Source organism: Etheostoma cragini, chromosome 1 (genome assembly GCF_013103735.1).
Source record: "Etheostoma cragini isolate CJK2018 chromosome 1, CSU_Ecrag_1.0, whole genome shotgun sequence".
NCBI classification, from domain to species: Eukaryota; Metazoa; Chordata; class Actinopteri; order Perciformes; family Percidae; genus Etheostoma; species Etheostoma cragini.
In genome coordinates, this window is record NC_048407.1 from 30,547,896 (window position 1) to 30,572,206 (window position 24,311).

Consider the following 24,311-nt stretch of genomic DNA (forward strand, 5'->3'; position numbering starts at 1 on the left):
CATTTTCCAAATTGCAAGAATAAAATGACAAGGTCTTCATCAATTGTCACAATTAATAAAGAGACAGCGGCTAATTGCCGCCATGCACTTTGTTCCTACAGCTACACAGCTAACTATGCCTACTTTTTTTGACTGAAAAACAGAACTGTTTGACATTTCTGTTGCAGTAAACGTTTTGAAAAGTGCTGCTTCCCCTAGTCAATGACAGCCTTTATGTCCCAAATCTTTACATCGGAACGTGGGGGAGCTTCACCCACTCCTTAACCAAACACATTTTTTATTTTATTTATTTGTTGCGATCAGATTTTTATTTATTTGTTTAAACTGAGCCTGAACCCCCAGTGACCTTTACGTTCAATCGATCAATATTTGGTTCTCGCACAGCGTTGAAATCTGCACCAACAACAAAAGAACAGTCCATTAACTCCAGCATTTAACTGGTTAGCATACCATAAAAACTGCAATCAAAAACATTGAGCACATTTAATGACAAGTGCAATTTCCCTAGAACTAAATTTAACTGCAGAGATCCCAATTCTTCCCGTGTTGCCGGACCAAGATGACAAAACTTTAAGTGGAAGATTCCGTTTGAAAACAGTGGCTACTCCTTTTGGTTTTGAGCTAGCTAAGGAGGATGCAATTGTTGGATATAATCTGTTGGCTAAGCGGCCGGTATCAGTCTGTAACAATGTGTCTCCTGTAATAATTCTATTTTAAGTAGGAATAGGGTGCTGGCTCGTTTGTTAGGTGCAGTCAGACCATGACTGTATCAAACCCAAAATTCTAAGATCGCCCATTATCGAAAACGCTGCAACTTGTTGCCTTTCCCTTCATTAAATCCAAACAATAGTCCATCCAAAGTTAAGTCCCTCAACAGAACACGTGAGACACAGAACAAAAATGTACGAGACAGTGACACAAAAGGGAAAGTGAGTTCTATTAATTTGTTTAGTGTGACATTTGGTTTAAACATGCATCTATCATTTAATTTTAGATTCAGTAGGTTTCAATGATATATTTGCTTTACTTAGAATTTTTTTTTTTTTTATAAGTACCTGTTTCATGTTTGCTTTGATTTCGACACTCTTATTGGGAATGGTGCACACATGAATGCACCCTGTTCCACCAGGTAGTGGCAATAAAATGTTGTCATGGCCAATACTCATAACATATGGGAATTACACCCAGCCTGTAGCACTATTAAAATCCGCTTACCAAGAACAGCACTGCCGATGAACAAGTATAGGAAAGCAGGTCTACCATCATATGTGATTATACGGTATATTGTATAAATAATCTGGGATGTCTGGTGCCTGAATCTGGTGTACCCCCACTATCCCTCTTAGTGATTGGCTACATTTTTCACAATACCATTAGACAACCTTCAGTGTGCCAGTGCGAAATTGATGCATCTAGCTCATGTTGATGATAGGGCTATAATGAAAGAGTTTTTTGTTGAGAAAAATGAAATATCATAGTTTTAAAAAGCCAGCCAAAACAATTATTGTTGACACTCAGAAGATCCCCTAACTTTCAATGCTATGTACTTCACACTGTTGAGAGTTAAAGAGTCGATTTTTTTAATCAACAGTCCCCTTCTTAAGGTGCTGAAAATCGTCCTTGAAGTTGACGAGTGCCTGCCCCGTCAGTCCAGAAGGCCACCCCCCCATACACACAATTTAAATTTGATGGAAAGCAGGTTCAAGATGGATTGCAGAGACATTGTTCTCTGCAGCGCTACAGTAGCTACATCATCAGCAGTGTTAAAATTAATTACAGGCAGAAACATATTCTCTCCTGCAACACCATCAGCATATATCATTTTCAGCCTTTAAGAGGATGTGAGGCATTTTTGCTGTTCTACAGTTCAGGTAAATGGATCACGGAGCTTTAGGGGCTAAAAAAGGGTAAAAAAGGAGAGGATGTGAGAGAATCTCTGATCCAAGTTTAAATAAAAGTTTCAGCACCTATATATCGTGTATTAGGCCCGGTTTACAAAGGCAGACACAATGTATACAAGACGCAGCGCATGTGAGGTGTAGAAAGGAGGTAAGGAAAGGAGGGATTAGAAAATAGCACGAGTATGACAGGATTTGTCTTGTGCATGAATGGCGCAGACGCAGGGGTTGTGCTGTTCATTTAACGCAAGGTTAGGCAGGCTGAGCTGATGAATGGACTGTCGACAGGAGAACAAAAGCAGGCGCTCCATCACAGGAGGCGCAGCAGCTCTCCCTCACCGATCCCCGAGCACTGGTCCAGGAGCGGTTTACCCTTCACACATCCTAACCTTAACTAATACTGAGGAGCTGCAGCCAATACTGACTACAGATCAGTATCTTTATGGTAGCATCACCCTACTCCTGCAGGTCAATAATCCCATCTGTAAATCCTGGGACAAGCAGGCTGGATGGAGGAGGCGAGTATCTACAAATGAGTAAAAAAGTGATATATTCTACACTGAATACCCCCATTATAAAAGCTAGAAACAACTGGATAAAATGAGACTGATAGCACGACTTAATGATAAATCATTTACAGGATATTTTAAGACATGCACCTTTTCATATCAGCCGGACAACTATAGATGACTAGAAGCGTGAAATAGCAGGAAGAAAGCAGGGGAAGAGTGGTCGTGCATCTAAAACCTCAAAATAAAAATATTACACCTCCATGTCATGCAATCACAATCATCTGTGTAGCTGCAGGAACCCTAACATGACTGGAGTTACATTCTAGATATAGAAACTGGATGTTTTCAATTACAGAGCAGAAAAGACAGGAAAAATGAGGATGTTTACAAATCTCATTCGCTGGCCAGGGAGCACAGGCCAGATAATAACCACCTATTGATTATCCATTAAACCAATACGCCAGACAGTGCAGTGACACTGCAGCACAACACAAAGCTGCTTCACACAATGGGCTTTTCTACAGACAGATCACTTCTCACAGTGCAGAGCGTCAGAGACTGCAGGGGCTATTCTGTAGTCGGCAGGTTGCTGCTCGTATCACAGAGAGAAATGTGGCTCAGATGCTAGAGGAAGTTCAGGGGAAGTGTGTGTGTGTGTGTGTGTGTGTTATGGTGTCTGCCAGAACCTCACCAAATAGACTCATAAACCATTCTCCATGCTTTACAGCCCTGTAGCTGACCCTCAGTGAGGACACACTCTTCAACTGTGTGTTGCAGTTGTCGGTCGAGCTGACCTAGACACCACAACTCAAAGGTTCAACCAGGTTTCAGATGACTTATATGTCTTACATAGGACTCTTTATTTTTGTCTTTGGGTTAATTAACAACATTTTTTTTCAGTGATGGAAATAAATGAGTTGACTGTTTTAATATAGTTTGATTTTGATAGAGATACATGAATATGTCGAGGGCGTACTGATTAATAGGGTTGAATTGTATTTGAAATCCTTTAAACACATGATAAAATGTTACATACCGTTTTCGAAGTTCATTTCAGACCGACTTTTAGCAAAAATAGTGCCGACCAACAACAATGTACTGTATTTACAATCATACTGTAACAGTTGTTTCAACACTATGTCCTGGTAATTTCTGCACACAAGTTCTTAGTTTTAGAGCACAAATTAAATAATTAGCACTACTTTGTTTTTTCTTTAAGACTTATCAGACTGTGTAAAAGTCAGTTTACACTTGAGCAACATAAAAACATTAGATGGATACATTACAGTCACACAATTCATTCATCCAGTACCTTCTCACTGAGGAGAAGGTTTGCACTGAAAATGATTCTGCTATATATTACTAAGCTTGTTTTCAACTTCCCATATGTTGTCTGGGAATGTTATCAGCAAACATTACCAGCACCACGATCATGTAGGATGAACACAAAGTAGGCCAAGGTGAACACTGACACTTAATGGTGGCTCCACACTATCCACACGCTCCAAACTATCCTGGCTACCTACTTGTCTGAATGAAGTTAGTCCATTTACAGTACGTTGACATGTGAGACAAGTATGTACCATGTGTAAGGGGACAAGGCAGAAGCTAGGGCTGCACGATTATGGCCAAAATGATATTTACAATTATTTTGATCAATATTGAAATTGCGATAACTTTTCACGATTATCTGTTGATAATAATAAAGCATAAAGAAAGTCAGCTTTGGTTGAGTGGGTATATGACCAAGACAGGTATCTACAGGAAAGGCGCACACTGCAACTATTTCCGGCTCCAGTCCAGGGTGAGAGGTGGCTTGTGATTGTGTAAGCGTGTGTGTTACGACAAAATAACAGGGCAAGCAGGCTGTGAACATTCACTATGTTCACCTAGGTCTGGGGAGTCATTCCCCGGAGTCCTTATGTTCTTTTTTCCCCAGAATGTTCCCTTGGATCAGAGAGGCTGCAAAATCTCTTCATTCTAACCCCAACCGGTCGTCAGACACCGCCTACCAAGAGCCTGTGTCTGACCGAGGTTTCTGCCTAAAAGGAAGTTTTTCCTCGCCACTGTCGCACTGTTGCTTGCTCTGGAGGAGACTACTAGAACTGTTGGGTTCTTGTAAATTCTGAAGTGTGGTCTATCTGTATAGTGTCTTGAGATAACATAACTCTTGTTATGAATAGATACTATAAATAAAATTGAATTGAAATTGAATTATGTCGAATGACATGTAATTCAAAGTCACATTAGCCTCAATGCTCTGATTCGATTTGAAACTCTATAAAAGTTCAAACTGACAGACATCCTCCTAAATACCGAAACCTAATCCATCAACATGAGCTGACAGATGTCTCGGCTAGTTGTACTGCCTCACTCCTTTTGCACAGCATCTCTGATAAATGACAGGTGGTAACAGTGGATGGAAGAAAAAAAAACTCATCTGGGAAGATATTTTGTTTCCCCAGGTGAGTTTTTTTACCCCAATTAAACAAACAATATGTAATGACTTTTTGCATTTAAGATCTCAGCAACATAAAGTATGACATAATGAACATATGTTCTTATTCACACAGTTAAGCCCCAGTGTTACAAGGGTAGTGCTTGATAACTGCAGAGGCTCTGCGTGCTACCAGACAAAATACTTCAAGATCATAAAAGTCTTACTAGATCAACTTTACAAATGTTTTCCTATCAACTGGATTGTGGGTGTCTCAGTGTGCGAGTGGGCAGTGTCTGTGTGTACTTACCGTGCAGTCTGTGGTGGTTGTTATCTTCAAGCAGAAATCGGATGCAAACTCCAGCTCAGACAGACACACTCTGTTACAGTCAATGGTCTGAAAGTCAAAAATACCCACATAAAATGATGAACTTAAAGATAAATAAATACTGATGTCAATATGGACTGTGATCAAGCAATACAAAACAAGTAAACAACTAAAAGGGCACATGGAGAGGGCAGAGATATGGCAATATCAACAAAAGTGACAAATTATTTTGTGTATCCACCCCGTGAATCTGATCCGCTCTAATATTCAATGCGTTCTTTCTTGGCCCATGCTACAGCGTTCCACTAAGTTTCAGGAAAATCTGGCCAGCAGTTCTCCTGTAATGCTGCTGACAAAATGAGCTTAAAAAACATAGCTACAGATAATGTTCTAACAAGGGCATTTGGGGAGTAGATAAAATATGCTTGTCAATATCTGACAAAACATACATGATGTTATTACACGAGTTACGTCGGCAACTGCTATAGAGATGTGCCAGCAGTGGATGCTACAAGCAACAGAACACCTTACAGAAACCTACTCCTGGTTAATACACTGGTCTAGGTAAAACAAATCGACTGACAACAGCAGAAAAACTGCACTGACACAATACATAGGTACTGGTAGGTTTACATGTGATTCACAGATTCGGCCTTTAAGACATAATTTAGAGCAACACACTATAGCCAAATTACTTTTTAGAATTATGGCATTATGGTAAAATAAGAAAGGTTTAACGCAGCTTCAAATGGTAAATACTCTTCAAGTTGAACATTCCAATCTGTTCTCACTGAGAAAAAAAAAACGCTGTTTTGCAGGAATTTATAATTTCATGAAAGGGCTCTCAATTTTACGCAATAGCAGCCAGCCTTAATGGAATGTTATTGGATCGTCTCAACAGGAGGCAATAGATGAGAGTCCATGTAATTTGGGCAATAGGTCTGTCTATTTGTCACTGGAGGGGAGAAACTATCGATTAGACGACTCAAATTCAATTATATCAAGTTCCCCCCTCATACATCACGTCCACAGATGAGTGGAGGACATGCTGCTTAGCAAACAGGACAACCGGCGAAGAAACCCACAATGGTGTGAGAGACAAGAGGGGAGAGCATTCCTACACAGAAGAGTTCAGAAGAGATATCTCTGCTCTTACTGTACGTACACACCGCGGCCGACTTGAGCTACAAAAGGAGCTCTCGCCGCCCTGTCAAGGACGCTTCTACGTACGGGGGAGCTTTGGCCGCTCTGACGTGGCAGCATTCTATCTTCGATCGCATGTTTCTCTGGAATCAACCAGCGCAAAGGACGTCTGCTCATTACCATGAAGTTGACCTAGTTGGAACTTTCTGCTTTTGCATTTGAGAGAAGCCGGCTTCCATTGAAAATGAATGATTTCCGGTAACTTTGAAGCTCAAATCGGCCGCTGGGTGTACGTACATTTATATGTCAGACTACTGTGTATTGTATTGTTTTATTTCTGTCTGTTCTCCCATAAGGGAAAACCACTCAATCCACAGGGGTCTGAGTGTAATGATGTCTCCTTAAGAGGAACTTAAACAAGGATTAGACAGATCAATCACCCAGTGCCATAGCATCACCACACACACCTTCAGGGCCCCTATCTCTCTCTCCACAGCTAACTCCCGCTCTCATTCCCTGTCTAAAGTCTAACAGCTTGGGTCCCACTAACTCTATTTCTCCTACTGTCTGTAGGTTCCAAAATCCTTGTACATTAGGATCGTACTCTATTGGTTTGCCAGTACCCAGCTGTTAAAGGGGTTAGATATCAGATTTGGGTAGTTAGTCAGTCATCCACAGGTGACAAAATTGAGGATCCTGATCAGATCACTGCTACAGAAAAACAAACCTAAAGTTGCGCTAAAGGTTGAGTCTCTGGGAAACCTCTGGCGGAACCATTTTGTTTATCCTAATGGTTGATGTCACCTATCCATAGCAGAAACATATTGAGGGCTGGACCTGGCTCCCTATCTGTAATCTTTGAGCAAAAAGTGTTTATTAATAGAAAGCTGTTCAAAAGAAGAGTGATTTAGCCTTTTCAGGTTGGATTTTAATCACTTCAAGATACCATAAGATGGAACATTAAACAGTATTTCACACGCCGACTTGCAGTATTAGACATACTTAACACGTAACATGTCCAATCATAGAGACAAGTCACTCTATTGTATCTAATTGTCATTTTAGAAATGCTGAACATTGGTTAGATGTATCAGTATTACTATTCAATCTCCAAAGCCACTACACTGTACCGTAGGTTGAATGTTGCAGTACATACGTATACATATATGAACAGTGTGTAGGGCTATAGACATGTTTACCTGTATGACTGTAGGTTCAGAGATGAGTGTTTCTGGTTTCACTGCTTCCACCATGGCCTCAGGCACAACTGCCTTCTTCATGCACGCCATGTTGAAGCCATACACGTCATCCCAGAATGCAATGTGGTCTTGGTGCTTCTGTGTGTCTCCGACCGCTGCCAGGCTGATGTTACAAAGGTCTGGATATACTAGAGAAAAGAGAGGTGCAAAGGGAGTCAAGGACTGATCATAACAGAACAAAAAGTACAAAGTACATCATTTTTGTAGATATTGTTTTACACGTCGCAAGTCCGCCTCAAGTCCTGACATTAAAGTCTCAAGGTATATATTGATTGACATTTATATCACTGGGTTTCATTTAGATGCCAGTAGTGTGACAAATTTGCACATCATTTTGACATTAAATGCCCTCGTCCAAAGGACCCAGAAACTATAAAAAATGGGGATGTTGAGGCAGACAGACAGACAGACAGACAGAGAGAGAGACAGAGAGAGAGAGAGAGAGAGAGATAGAGAGATAGAGAGAGAGAGAGAGAGAGAGAGAGAGAGAGAGAGCTGGCAATGTTGTTAGCAATGTCAGCCAGCTCACAGACATAGAAAGGTCACCGGCAACAAAAAATAAAAAAAAAGTACTTCTCTGAACCGGCAGAGAAGCTTTGTTCCAACCTGGGAGGAGCTGGACTCTCTAATGGAAGGTTTTGTCACAAAGATGCTGCTTTTGTAGACATTTCCTCAGTCCCTGCCTTTGTTGCTTTGTAGTTTCTCTGTTATTGGTTCCTATAGTTTTTGCAGTCAGTTTTCTGAGCAGAGGAAAGTTGACTTTTCTATTTCTGCATCCGTGTCTGGCTGCACTTATCGCTTTGCTAATTTGTATTCATAGTCTTTTAATCATCTGTTACATAAACGGTGTTATTAGCAAGGTGTTCTGACAATTAGAGCTCTATAGATTAATCGGTTTAACTGTTAGTTGTTAACTACTAAAATAATTGAAAACTATTTTCAATATTGATTAATCGGTTTTGAGTCATTTCTTAAGAAAAAAATGTCAAAAATATCTGATTCCAGTTTCTTAAATGTTAATATTCCCTTTTATAAATTCTTGTTTTTTGAGGAATTTCGAGACTTTTTCACTCCTCTATGATCGCAAACTGAATACATTTGAGTTGTGGACAAGACAAGACATTTAAGGACGTCATCTTGGGCTATGGTAAACACTGATCAACATTTCTTTTACCATTTTCTAACATTTTTTAGACCAAACAACTCATTGATTAATCGAGAAAATTAATGACAGATGAACAGACATTGAAAATAATTGTTAGTTGCAGCCCAATTGACAATGCACTTTAATTGAACCTTACTATTTCTTAAACCTCAGAACAATGCCCTACCCTGTATATCCTGCCCTTACTGCTATTGCACTTCTGGTTAGACCTAAACTGCATTTCGTTGCCTTGTACCTGTACCTGTGTTATGACAATAAAGTTGAATCTGATCTAATCTAATCTACATATCCAAAAGAAACAAGAGCACCAAGTAAAGTTGATATTTTGGAGGTCATTGCATCCCATAATGCAGTTTCAATGGGCTCAACTACTGCACAGTTGCCTGGTCAGCGATGAGTGAATCCCTTCAGGGACTTATTTTCATCTAAACTAAAGATCATTAATCATAACTAAAGGAAAGGGTGGACAGATCCTGGTCCTATAAACTTTTTTTTTCATTGCTTAGACGTGCTTAATATCAACAAATGTATTGGCTTGAAAACCATTCAACAAATTTAATCAGAGAACGCCTTAACACCTTGTGGGTGTGGAGCTTCACATTAATTTCATGATGCTGCTGTAATGACTCTAACCATCACGTGCACAAAACATGGCCTGATGACCATTTTGTCCTACTTTAATACTTTATATGTTACACTCAATGGATAAAATGTTAACATCCAAATAGTTTTGGTACATTATTCAATCCTTATTTACATCATTGCTACGAGTGTGCAACTATCTTGCCTCAGGCCTGAACTTTCATTATGGTCGCCACCCCCCCAACACTGGTGTGTGACGTTCCTCCTCTCTCTCATCCTGCCACTCAAATATTACCATATGTGGATTTTCAAAATCATATTGTCCTATAAGCACTACTATGGTAACACAATAAAACAGATTACATTTTTAAGAACAGGCTTGCAACAAGATTTTGGAACCTGACTGCAGGGCTTTGCTCCCGTTCAATCCCAAGAGCATCAGTGAAGTCAAGCTGTTAGGTTGGCATTCTGGTTAATCCAAAAAGTGTTGGACAGGATTAAGGCCGGGGCTCTGTGAAGGCCAGAAGGGTTTTATACATACAAATTGGGAAAACCTTTTCTTAATAGAGCTGGCTTTGTGCACAGTGATCTTGTCATGAACAGTAAAAGGGCTTCCCCAGACAGCTACAATGTTGAAGGCATGGTATTGTCTGAAATATAAATTATTGAACACATCCCCAGACCATGTGCAAATGTACACAAAGGTATGTTTACCTGATAGTGTATGACCCAAACAAAGAAAGTGGGTGAAATCTCAAAGATGGACTGGTGTCATTCACATATGCAACACATCTGATCAACAGATATGCATGTCATTGCTTTCATTGGCCCCTGAGGCTGTAATCACAGAGAACCCTTTGGTGCATTTTTAATGGGATGGCCATGGCGGGCAGGTCTCTTTGATACTATGAGCCTAAAAGAGCTTAAATTTCATTGTAAGCCATTTCACTGGCACTCCAAGTTGAATGAGTCAACTTTCTGAGCTGCACAAATTAAACAGCGGAGATAAAAATGGCCGCCTCATTTTTTCTTCAAGCAAACACAAAGACAAGAGCAAAAAACCAACATCCTTTTTGTCCATTATCCCCTTCATTACTTAAGGTAGACAGGCTAATGAAAGTTGCACAGCATCAATAATATTGTTACTCTGCCAGCACTTGATTGAGCGCCCTCCCTTAAATACACGGATAACTATGCTTTGAGGTAAACAATGAGAGAGAGAAAACAAATAAAAATGATGTGATTCCGGCCTTCAACAAACTTACTTGGTGGGGGGAATAGATTCTAAATTATTGTGAAAACACGTGATTTGGAATCATTTTGAAGTTTGTGCTAGTGGCCAGAACAGATAGTATCACAGTTGACAGTGTCTCTATCACCTGAGAGAAATGACCGCTGCTGAAAATGACCCTGGTTGTATTTTGGTCAAACAAGCTTTGAAGATTTAGCCTCAGAAAAACTATTTTTCACTAGGGAACTGTGTTTTCTTGTTTCCTTTTTTTTTTTAAGACTGAGCATAGGCAGCAATTATGGTCACTCTTCATATTACATAACAGTGTCTATTGAATGAACATTATCCATGTCTTAAATGAGTATTATACATGAGCCTTAATGTCCTTCTATAGTGTTTTCACATTTGAATAGATTTTTGGGTATGGTTAATATGCTGTGATTAAGTCGAGCTGAGAAGCTTGAAGCCATTGGTGTCCCTAATGTGAAGTGACATTAGCCAACACAGAGGCCTTGGGCCTAAAGTAGAGTTTAGAATACGCTCATGGGAATATTTTAAACGTACTTTGCAACTTCTTGCCCCTAGTAGCAATAAAAGAATATGTACCAATTAGAGATGTTCATAACAGGAGAGCCAGAAAGAAAAATCTGCACAGTGTATTGTTACAGTGAATATACCTGACCGTGGCATTATTATAACGTCTACTAAGAGAATTTATTGAACAAGGCAACTTGTCCAATGAGAACAGACTGAATATAGCCAACAAAGACAACATATCAGATGGCTGAAAATCATTAGCAGATGTTAGCTGTAGCAATAGCAGATAGAGTTGAAAAGGTGTTAGCTGTGGCATTAAGCAGATAGCAACAGAAAAGCTATCTATCTCTAAAGCTATGTAGCGTGTGTAGTTACGGCTACGTTAGTTGTCTAAGTTACATAAGAGTTTCTTTCAGCGTTGCCAAGTCCGCTTCCTATAAGCGACTTCGGGCTTGTTTTTCCTGTAAAGTGGCTTACAAATGTTAATTGTCGCGGTTCTTTTGGTTCTCTTGTTTCTAAAGTGTAGTTGCTTATATGAGCTTGTTCCCAGCTCCATAACAAGTTGTCAAGCAGATATTTTTGTGGTTTCTCTTTCCTGCTCCCTCTGTCCCTCCCCTTTCCCCATACACACACGAGACAGCAGAGTTTTTTCCCCGCCCACATCCTGCTTCTAATTGGCTCTGACCCAGATGGCAACGAGTACTAGCCAATCAGAGGAAGAGCAGGGCAATCTGTTTTTTTCCTGGTTAGAAAAACGTCAGTGAGTGACGATTAAATGAAAATACATGCGAGTTGTGACTGACGAACAAATGCCTGGGACAAAGTGGGGAAACACAGGAAGAAATATAACAAAGACAGGGAGATGAGAAAGAGGGAAAAGAATGGATTTAACCATCAGGTTCTTCATGTTCATCTGTATTTTGCTAGCTTGCTAACTTTCCACAACATCACACATGTTACTAGCTAGTGTGTGATACGTTTTTTGTACGTTGTACATTTTATTTCAGAATTCATTAATATGTGATTAATAACTACGTTATATCAGATAATAGTAGTTACCACAGCTGTAACATTAATATACCTAATTTGGGTTTATTTCAAAAACTTCCTTTATATCCAACAATGTACAGCTTGTGACTGACTGTAATGCACCTTCTTACAACCAATTAAAAGTTGAACTCCAACAATATGATATTCAAAAATGTGACTTTACATTGTTTTTAAAATGAACTACTTGGAAGACTTAAGTGCAAAAATGTTGAATACTTTAGTACTTCTTTTTAAGTGGGGTGCTTAAAGAGCACACTTGTACTTAAGTAACTTTTTTTAATGGAGCATTTGCACTTTTACAAGTATGGGAGTGTAGTACTTTATACATGTCTGGCTAGATGTTTGTCCGTTCATTTGATTTGATCGCGTAGTCAGTTATAGTTGACTAACTTCCCACCATAGGAACCATGGTTACATAACCTAAAAAATAGGCCACAACATAACTGCACACTTAACTGTGCACAAAATACAGAAAAGGCAAAATATGTAAGCATAAAAGTACAGAAGGTACACAGTAGCAGCAATAGGAGATAGAAATAGTAAAAAAGTTGCACAAGCTAGAGCAGACAGCCATGACTAACTGTTAGCAGCAACAGCACAAACTGTAAGCAGTTATCAATAGCAAGCAGCAGCAATAACTCTTAGAAGCAATATTCACTTAATTCAAATAGCATGCCAGCCAATAGGCATAAAGCAACAACAGTCAGCAAAATATCAGTAGGGACTTTCACAGATACTGCCATCTGAATACAGTAGGTGCTTAGTTGGACTCCATAGTCCTGCTGAAGGAACACCGAAACTCTGTTAGCTTACCAGATGATATGTCTAGCTAACAAGCTCATCAGTTCCTTCTGAAAGGCAGCAGAGATATTATGAGCTTGACCCATTGAAATCATATATTGTAAATGCATCCATCGTTTGGCAAAATGACTGGGTTAAATATCTTATGTATAGCAGAAAAACTGATCACAATGTAAGAGTGGTTTGAGATGTTTCTGTGGACTGTTTGATACCTTTTCCACCTTCAATATACGGTTTATAACCTTCATTGTTACTGCACTTTTTAAAACAAAAGTTATTGGGTGTTTTACAGGTAAAAAAAACAGGAGGGATAGAAGATACAAAGAATAATCCAGAAAATTTGGATTCACTGTAACTGCTGTGAAACCAAGTTGGCCCAACCTTTCAAATATTTTTACTGCCACTGTTTTTTATAGTTTAATAAAAATACAAGCATTCCAATGAGCATGTTATTTATTTTACTTGGCATGTGTGTTAGTGTTCAGTCTCACATAACCTTCGACAGATCTGACCATAAAGTGAGTAAATGGATGGTAACAGTATTGTGATTGGCAACTCATGGTCTCCAATTAATAGCTGAAGCCTGCTTGTGACCCTGTGAGTGTCACCGTACCTAGTGACAGTGCACACGCACACACACCGTCTGAGAGACACACTGAAAAAGAAATACAGAGAACACAGAGACAGAGAGATGAATAAGCAGCGGAGGGGCTGCTGTGGTTGGAGAGCGAGAAAGAGGAAGAAGGTGGGGGTTGGTGGGGGGTACACGGTCGTCCCCAGATTCATGGCTTTGACATCTGCGTCCTTCTCGACTCGCTGCTCACAGCCCGTTTTTCATGGCCCCCACCAACCCCCACCACCCTACTCTTGTTCAGTCCACCTCACCCATTGGTCGGCTGTGGGAGAGGGAAAGACGGTGTGGGAGGGGGCATGGGACAAAACAGATCCCTTTTCCCTGGACGCTGTGCCAGGCAGGGACACATTTAGGGATGAAGGGGAGGTTAATGTAGTGGGGAGAATGAGGGAGCTGCTGTAGCTCTCTTCTAATGTAACTTAAACACACATACAGCAGCGCTGCAGGGCCGGCCATGTGCACATGTGTGCGCACACACAGGAAATAAACTAAAGAATAGAAGTTAATCAATCTAATGTGACATAATAACTGTATTAGGATCAACAATCAGTACATTAAAAGGTCTTGGTTTTGGCATTAAGGTGCAGCAAAACAACAACATGGAAGAGGCTTAACCTGTAGCACTGACACAGGTAACTAACCCCTGGCACCATGCATGCTGAATTAGGCATGGGAAAACAACATCATTTATCAAATTAGTGAAATTATGAATCTCTTTCTGACCTAAATATATGATTTTTGTGACTAGAATAAGAATTGTCTCCATTTTTATATAATTTCACTGAGAACAGCTGTAGCAACCAAGGACCAGGATTCAAACCAATCAGCTCAAAGTCCAGTCAGGAAGTCCAGAATTTTTAACTAATCAGAAATGAGCTAACAACGGAAAAGAGAAGGCGCACACTGTTTATTATTGAATAAAATATATTTTAGAAAACTAGTTATGGTATTTATCATTATTTACATGAATGACACATGATTCATTGTTACAGAGACTTTGAAACCCGTTCCAGCCATTTGTTGAAGTCTTCCAGTTTCCAATATTATTATTTTGTAAGTAAAGTGCTCATCAATGTTACTCCAGAAACTGGCCAACAAAAGTACAATATTCTCTTTAGACAGGGTGAAAAAAAATATAAACAAAAACAAGCCATCCTGGAGGGATGCATCAGTTGTACTGGGAATTTGCAGTGGGTGTTTTAGGCTGTAGAGCTTAAAAAACTTTCCCATTTTGATTTTATGTAATCATATGAGAGCAGCACTATAGAGTGAAGTTGATTTTTCCTAGTTTTGAGTGGCAGTAGATCCAGACAGAGCAGCACATTCTGGGATCTCGGGGTTAAAGGCTCATGACGAACCATACGGTGTCCTCTGACCTGTCACTTTCTGCCTTTCTCTGGTCGCACGTTCGCCTGTCCAATCTCTCTTGCTAACAGATCCATCTCTATAGGTGAGGTCATTCTGGCTGTCAATCTGTGTGTGTGTGTGTGTGTGTGTGTGTGTGTGTGTGTGTGTGTGTGTGTGTGTGTGTGTGTGTGAGACCTCTCCCTCGTGTCCCAAGCAGCCACTAAAGGCAATGTGGTGGAACCGTTCCTTAGTTGGCACAAGTCATTAAATCTGGTCACTGGCAGGAATGGGATCACTCGCTCACTCAGTCACAGTCTTACAGTCTCACAGTCACACCCACAGTCTCACACACACACAAACGCACAAAGAAAATGGTTTGGGCTTATTATTTTGACTACAACAGTTTAAAATCACAGTTAAAATATGTATCTCACAGACTACATTTTCCTTGTCAGGATTTGTGCAAATTAGAGTTACTGTCCATCTCAAAATGTAATTTTGAATGTCGAAAAGGTTCACAATAGAATCCCAGGCAGCAAACGAGGTCAAACCGACATCACCATGATCAGGCCAAGCCGCTAGTGAGGCAAAAAGTAAAAATGGTGCCCATTTTGCTGTCCACAAGTCTCCCTTCTGTGCCCATCCTTCAGGCCAGCTATCCGGGAGACATGTTGTCTTTAAAACAGCTGTGTGTCGGGTTGAGGTGAGCTGCTGAGCCTCCCCCTCAGCTGTTTGCTTCCCCACCTCTGAGTATTGCTCTTATTCAAAGGCCGAGGCATTTGTATACTCAAGTTGTCAAAAAAAAAAAAAAAAGACTCAACTCACAGACATTCCTTTTTTTTTTTAAATACAATTTTATGTTTTAGAGTAAAATCCTCCACTCTCCCTCACGTTTTTGGTGCATTTAATAAACCTACTTGGGTAGTACTGCAGTGTTTTGCTGCTTGTATTGACATGTACAATTTGCCACACCCAGTGGGAACTACAGGAAAACCAATTCAATCATCCCAACTTGTTACTTGTAATAACCACAGGGGGCTGGTGTGAGCAGTTTCTCCCTGCTGACAGATGAAATTTTGAAATCTTAGTTTCACACCGCGCTGCATCACCCCAACTATTCAAAGGCAGGGGTCGGGGACAATGCCTTTACTCAGTAATAAAACCCAAATCATGTAGATATACGGTACACTGTATGTGGAGAATTTTATCAATAGTATAAATGCTGTAAGATTTGCAGATGAAAAACTTTAATGCCTTTTTTGGGGTTTGAAACTAGAGTTAGACAACTTAGACAAAAACGTGATCATACCAAAGATATTCAAGGGTTTATGCTCCATTTAGTTGTGCCAGCCTGCTGCTCCTTACATAGTGGAGAAGGACAGGGAAGCTCACTTTAATAGATGCAGGAGGAACATGAGGCTGCAGGTTTGATGTGGAATCTATATCAGCTGATAATTAAACGTCAGCGGCCAGTGGAGATGCTGTAGTACACCTTACTTTAGTCTTTTCAAATCTGTTTAGTGTTGGCACAGACAGTACGGTAGCTTGAATTTAGCTCCTCAAGCCATGTAACCTATGTGTTTATTAGTCTGTATTGCCTATGATGCCGGCCCACGTGATATTTTGTTAACTTGCCGCACTGAGATTCAGGTCTGCACACCCAAGGTAGTCTGATCTACTGTAAAAAGAATGTTCACAATGGGTTTGGCTGTCTGTGTTACTATAGCGTTAACAAAGCCAAGCAACGCCCCCACCACTCCTTCCACTTCCCCATACAACTTTGGTTGATTTTTCAAAAAACTGTACAGAAACAGCTTGGGAGGCAGTGCTTCATCACTCTTAAAATTAAGAATTAATTCCCAACGGAAGACTTGCATGACAATGCCTAAGAAAAATAATTTTCTGTTCAGTTTTTTTGGCATATGTCATTTACCTGAGAGACATTGGCAACTCCAATGTGTCAGTTATTTGTGCTACCTTCATTTTGTAGTGAGGAATAGATGGGACCTACCTGAGCCACCGTCGGCCAGGTAGAGGTCTCTGGCATACAGGACAGAGTCCAACATGGACTCAAACAGCAAGAAGTAACCCTGGAAAGAGAGGAAAGAAACATTATATCCCAGGTATCATCTGGAACAAGGTTACAGAGAAAAGCAGCGGTTTATCCAGCATTATCTAGTATCTTTGGCAACTCAAGACAGGTAATAAATGAGTGCAAGGAGAAGAGTACAAAACCTCAAGACAATTCAATTATTTTTCAATTCAAGATCACTATAGTGGAAACCGGAATTAGCCATGACTGTGAATTGAGTGATGTGCCCACGTGGTGTTCCACCCAACATGCAAAGGTTTGACACTGGGTTGACCTCCTGTTCTGCTCCGGTAGACGGCCCATTAACCGTGGTATTATTCCATTAATGTTGAAATTGAGTTTTGTCCACATTTGTTGGCTTGAGTGGCGGGTACTGCTGACAAATGGCTTTTTCAGCCTCCTACCCCTCCAACCAGCCGATCAACCAATCGGATAAGCCCGAGCTGCAACGCCGGCACTTTCGCTATGGTATTTATGTGCACCACATTTGGGCGGTTTCAAACATATGGGAGGGCACACGTTCATCTGGGACAAGGAGGTGACGCAAAATCACTACATGCACATTTTCCTTTAACTGATGGCCCATATCAGTCATTTCAAAGCACTGAGGAACTCACTGACTGGCTCCTTCAGGAACAAAAACACCCATCAATGCTTGCACATCTGTATTTTACAAGAGCCCAAGGAAAAGAATGTTGAAAGAAAAAACCCTTACATTTTCTATCTGGATATTTGGTTCCTATGGTTTTCCATCACAATGATAAATTTGTCCGCATGTTACCTTTACATATGAAGCCTTACGTGCCTTGATATGGACTTCTGATGGGCCATCTGATACTGACATTTATTCAAATACAATCCCATTAGTGTTTAATCATCAGTTTACCCATGACCTGACAATGTTCATTATTGTGAGATTTGCACTGATTTACAGGTCCAGCATGTAGGACAGAAGAGGTGCACAAAGGTGGGAAAGCAAGTGTCACCAAACATCTCAGAAGATGGCAAGATCTATAAAAATAGGCCCAAAAGGGAAAACAAATACAACAGTCAAATCATCACCTGGGTTGCAAACAAGCTGACAGTTTAGCAACATCATCTAAACCACTTTATTAAGAGAATAATGTTGTTACTAATCCCCCAGTGCACAGGAAAAATGCATAACTACACCATTATACCATGTACAGATGGTCAAAGTGGATCCAGTAAGTTGGTCTGTCAGCTGTGGTGAATGTTAACAATGGAGAGTTTGGGTTATCATGTTAAAATTCCTTCAGTCTCTTTTCCAATTAAGTTTGATTTAGCTGTTGTTTTGTTTACAACCTGCCAGATCTTCTGATAATACTTACAATACAATACTTTTGTGAGTACAAGGTTATATTTATAACCCGTGGAACCGAGGCCTCTGATATGGAAATAAAGCCCAAGTTATACACAAAAGTAAAGAGCAAAAGACTACCATGGCCTTAAGACTATATGCTAGATTTGATTAAGCATTTAATAACTGGTTTGTGTGTGGGGAACAACAACAATAGTGAGAATGTTTTGTTAACATACTGGCTTTTATCAGGGCATGACCAATAGAAGTACTGAATAAAGTAAAATGTACAACTTTTTTAACCAAAATGTTTCATTACAGAGCAAGCAATCAACATGATAACAAAGAGCTTTCATTTTTGGAAAGTTTAATATTTGGAGAATGGCTCACTACCAGTATACTGCAACGCTTGACCCGTCCAAGCACGATGTAAGCAGCTCTACGGTGACACAGTTGATGAAATTTGAAGGGTAAACTACAAAATGAGAAAAAGAAATTGCCTGAGTTTTGTTAAAGATTCCAATATCTCTACTTTCTCTTTAGAGGGATAAGGAGAGGTGGGGGCCAGGACTAAAGATAATGAGGACATGGGGTGGAGGAGATGCAGTGGCCAGCAGAATAGTAATTCTCTGAGATAAGAGGCCTATTATTCAAATAAAGACAACCTTTTATTGGAAAAAGAAGAGCAGAGAAAGCAGCAGACAAACAGGGGAACCAGCCCGGATTAAGAACTAATTCCAAAATCCTCACCATCTCTGTCATGGGCCCGAGCTGATAACGGTGACAGCGATGAAGCTGATATAACCGACTCATCATCAGCGAGGCGATAAAGGGAAACGTTCTCTCAGTTTATCAACAATGGACTGGTCTTGAACTAAAGTCAGGCACTCGAATTCTCTGCTGTTGACTGTTGTGGTCCAGTTGGTGTCCTTAGCAGCCAAGCGGGTCGTTTTTAAAAACCCTCACACAGAGAACACCAGCCTCGTAATTTAGATCCCAATTTCACGCGACACTGCTTCTCTTGAAGGGAAGAGGATATGAGAGAGAGAGAGAGAGAGAGAGATATGCCTGAAAGCAGAGTCACACCTTACTTTTATCGTCAACAATGGTCCAGGATTACTGCCCCCCCTGCTGCCCTCCACCATATCCTCCCAGCAGCATGTACAGTACAATTACCAACAAAAAAACTGAAACGTAGACCAACTTCTGTGCCATTAAAATAGGATGTGAGGAGGGCTGGAACTAAATCAGAAGTGCTGACATTTCTGTCAGACTGATGTCTTGTCACTCCTGAATGACGGAGGTGCCCCTGCGCTATGTGTCATCACTAAAGTTTAAATTATAAAACTGAATGGCGCAGCAGTTTTGGGCTGTTTCAGTGTAGACGATCAGTGCACAGACAGCTAGATGGCTGTATGGCATATCAAGGAACGTGTTGGAAAGTTGGACTTTTAATGATACACAGACATCCTTCAGGCTAGTCAGTGCTGATATTTTAATTACGACAACACAGCGCTCATATTTAATATCCCCTCACAGTTTCATCCAACTCAGTCCAACAGTGTCTCAGCATTTTAATTAAAAGTTCAAGTTTTAAAATAATTCCTACCATTACTACACAGTTGGCAAAATGTTGCAGGACAGTGCAAAGATGAGGCATCCCTTCTTGTTTTATCCTTGGCTGACCGGTAAAGTTTGTGATTTAAGTTCATTGTATTAGATATATTGTACTGATATTAGACTCAGTTGTAGCACCCACATTAGCTCAATTTGTAAAATGTTTTAAATAGTGAGTGAATGAGAAGAGAGTGATAAAACGCACCTACGAACCTATTTACTGCACGAGATGACAACATGAATCTTAATGTCCAATTTGCTTGAAAAGTATTGCTTGCAGGCATAGAAGAGATGCCAAATAACCTGAGAGTAAACACCACCAATGATATCTATATCATTTCATGATGCATTGATTCAATTTAGGAACTGTGCTTATTTGCTATCTTGCTAAAAGTCAAATGAGGTTGATGAAGCAGTGTTGAAAACTGAGTTAGCAACATGTTTAGGTTAGCTTAGCAAAAAGAATGGAAGCAGGGATCACTAGCAAGCCAAGGTTTACAAATTAGGCCCTCAAGCATATTAATTCAAAACGTTCTTATTTGCGATGCATTAGCTAACAAACTAATCACTAATACAAAAGAGCCCGCTGGGTCAGAGGTATAAGACGGTGGCCATCACCACAGCACGTCTGAGATGCTGTGTGCACCTATTCTTGGTTGGTGAATGGCTCCAATGTGCAAACTAACCACTCATTTAAACACAACATTTCATATTTGAATACATTTCAAATGCACAGATTGTTGGAAGGCAAGCTACGCTCGCTGTTTCCTCCTGCTTCCAGTTTATATTCTAGGCTAAACAAAAAAATGCATGAATACCTCTGCATTGAACGCACAGAAATTAAATTCACACATCTGTCAGTAAAAGAAAGGACAAATTACTGAAGTATTACTTAAAGGGTTAATACCTACGCAATTTAACAGCTCTGTATCACAAAAGGATCTTTATGTATCTGCTGTTGCCAACGTGTTGGTTGATCAATACCAGTAAATCAAAGTAGACTGATCCGCCTGGTTTAAACTGAGTGTTTTTTTCTTTCCTTCCGGGTAAAAAATAAAATAAAAATAGCCTTTATGTTTATTCATTTGTGTTAAGAAAATAAGATTAAATCTCAAGAAACTAACTTTTTTTTTTATACCATTTCCCCCAATCGATCTGTCTGTCTATGTGCTCAGTGACATAGACAGGACGAGGTGTTGGTGCAGGAAGCAGCCCAGCTTTAACTGTCAGCCAGCCAGGCTGGTGCAGATGATGCTCTGCAGTATAGTCACTGTGCATTTCCATAAAAGAGACTAATGAAAACCTAATGAGAATGGGCTGGAGCAGCTTATACACATTAACACAATTTGCATATAATATACATCCCCCTGAGTGGGCTACCACACCAACTCACATCCACATCTACATGTGCACTAATATACACACACAAAGAAAGAAATGCAAATGAACTATGTATAGAATTTCAGTTGTAAATTCTAGCACTGCAAGCCATTTTTTCCACTCAACTAAAGACAGGAAAATAGGAATAATTGCAGGAATAATTACAAGAGTTATCTGTGCAGAGTTTTTAAAGAGGGAAAACTTTTCAAACTTTTTAGCATTTGGGTAAATTCAAGGGCAGTGGCAACTCTAGAAAAAGCCTTTTGGTACAAAATCTGCATCAGCAGTTTACACTTTCCTGCACCCTGTAGTTCCTCCTCTCTGCTCCTGCATTCAACATATAGTACGTCTTCCTCAATTACTGCAGATCATCATCACTTTCCGTCCCAGGAGGGCCAAGGCAAGTTAAAGGAGACGGGTGTGCATGTATGAATGTGTGTGTTTCTTGCAGTATTTTCACGCTTCACTGAATACTGAAGGCGCCTCTTCGTCAAGATGCCTCTTCTATACTAGTCTACATTGTCAGGTGCTACCAAATTAGCATACACATAACATGCATATCTGAGTAATAGATTTTGGTGTGTTAACGCTCGGTGAGTGTACATTGTGCAGGCTCCAATATCAGCCTAATTTCCATTTAAAGGCATGCAAATGAGAATTGAGATAAGATAGTGTAACAGCAAAGTCGTTTTCAGTATAGTTACAAGGTTATTAGAAGCAGTGGCTCTTCTGAAATCAATGATAAGAACATTGTGTGTTGTGAGAAGAAGGTGCGATAATTTCCATGGATGGTAAAACATCTCAAACAAGTACGTAAATGATTTTAAGACATTAAGACATTTTAAGACATTTTAAGACAAGGAAAATGGCAAATTTTCACCTGGATGTGCTTGTATCCAATATATGTATCTTTTGCTCAATTATTTACTACAAAATCTATATTTCCCGCCTTTTATCCTGTCATACAGACATTTGCTGTGCAGCTCATGCAGTTAAGTCTTTGCCTCAATGTGCAGACTGGAAACTTAAAACCAGAGAGGGCAGTGGAATACTGTGAAGGCTGTTGGTGGCTGTAATGAGGGGAGAAACTCCATCATGTCAGTAGTTGAAGACCAGATAATCTGATAGTAAATACAGGCACACATCATTTTCCAACGCCTCGATTTACTGTTTGGAATATGGGAAAGGCACCTTTGCGTTAAAAGTTATTTGGTTTTAAGGTCAAAGTCTAAGTCAGCAGCATAAAAATAAGACAATGTCTGCCTTTGCGGAATAAAGAATGATGGCTGTGAATTGACACATACACCATAAAAATCCTAATATGCTTGTATCCGGCTGTGTACCGGTCCAAGCATTCACAAGCCACTATTAAATTCATCATTTTGAGTGAACGTGGAGGCTATTTCTCAACTGAGCATTGCAGGATTATGGGTTTGTGTTTATAAGAATGACTGTGAGATATTTCAGGTTGTCAGGTTCATGTTCTGCATGTTGTAGCTACTCAAACCAGAGAGCAGTTATCCCTTTCCCTGTGATTTTTTGACCAGGTGAGTGGATTGCAACATTGCATTTTAGATACATATAGTAGATATTATTGTATTGAATTGCATTGTGGGGTTTTACATAAAACCCTGCCCATAAGCGCCTATATGGCCATATGCCAATGCTTCACTAGGCACGAAGGGGGAAAAACAAGATTTACATTAATACAGATGGGTGATGAGGAAACATGTCTCTGACTTGTTGTAGATAGACACATTTCGGAAAATATGGTGATGTCATGTGAAGATGGATGACCAAAGATTTTTTTTTAAACTTAATACATCATCTCGGTAAAATTTGTATTTCAGCAAGACCAGGTGCAAAGCAAGGACTCTGTGTTTAACAAGTTCTTGTGTTGTTGCTTTTTATAAAAATGTATAATAAGCAGCAGAACGTAATTTACCATTAACAGTGGTCAGTATGTTTTTGCGGCAGGAAACAATAACTTTAAGGTGTGTGTTTAAATTTAACAAAAATACCCAGGATTTTTGTTTTTGCCTTATAGTGTACATATCAAACTGCCTGGGGTCTCATTTACAAACGTGCCGTACGCTCAAAACAAGACTGACATTGTGCACAAACTCTGACCCATGCGTTTGGAGGAAAAATGACTAGTCTTAATATTTTAAGCATTGATGCCTCACACATGTTTTTTCTCTCCATATCATTCACGTTTATAATGAAGATCAATCCAGCAGGGTTATTTGTGCTTGGACTTAGTGATAATTGTTCCATAAACACCTTCTAAAAACCAACTCAAATCTTAAATCAAAATTTGTTTTTAATATTTAAATCGGCGCTGTCTCAACATCACAGAGTCCGCTACGGAGCCCAGGAGGAGAAGATGGCCTGACTCCATGGAATACATGATAGCATAAAATACCCTACCATTAGCGAACGGCAGAACATAGTGTAAAAAACTAAATGTCTGTGCATGTACAATCAAATGTTAAAGTCGCGCATTTGTTACACTATGTGTCCGTGTTACCAGTCATAACTTTAATACTGTTAGTACTGCTAATACTGTAACAAAACCTGCACGAAGAAAACTGTGTTTGCCTTTTACACTTTTGTCTTCAAATTGTCTTGCCGGATGGGGGGGGTATAGTCGATGCTGTGCTTTTGGCAAGGTGTGAACAATCACAAATTGTTGTAAACAAAAACACTGCCGTGACCCCCTCCCCCCTGTGCGTAATGCTGCGTGATGGCACTACTGGAACTGCAGGAGGACTAACCCCAAATTGAAGAACCACGAGAGAGAGACTTTGGACATTGCTTACAGATGTGCGTGAGCACGGTTTCATAAATCAATCAAATCGCCATTTTGGGCTTTCGGGTGTACGTACTTTTTTAGTAAGGATCCTTTCAAATGTTTGATAAATGAGACCCCTGGTCTACACTACAGCAACAAAAATCTGCCGTGTGTGAGTTGGGGGGG

At 40.0% G+C, this 24,311-nt stretch overlaps 1 protein-coding gene across 2 annotated transcripts in view; it reads right to left on the reverse strand.

The window, feature by feature from the left end:
- The window catches only part of prmt3 (protein arginine methyltransferase 3), a 59,169-nt gene that overhangs the window by 14,745 nt on the left and 20,113 nt on the right, over positions 1-24,311 (reverse strand). For both annotated transcript variants that reach the window (XM_034869182.1, XM_034869188.1), the window contains exons 11-13: positions 16,936-17,014; positions 7,518-7,705; positions 5,158-5,244 (exon numbers count right to left, since the gene is read on the reverse strand). In XM_034869182.1, the coding sequence (XP_034725073.1) occupies positions 5,158-5,244; positions 7,518-7,705; positions 16,936-17,014 (354 nt within the window). The remainder of the gene's footprint in view (positions 1-5,157; positions 5,245-7,517; positions 7,706-16,935; positions 17,015-24,311) is intronic.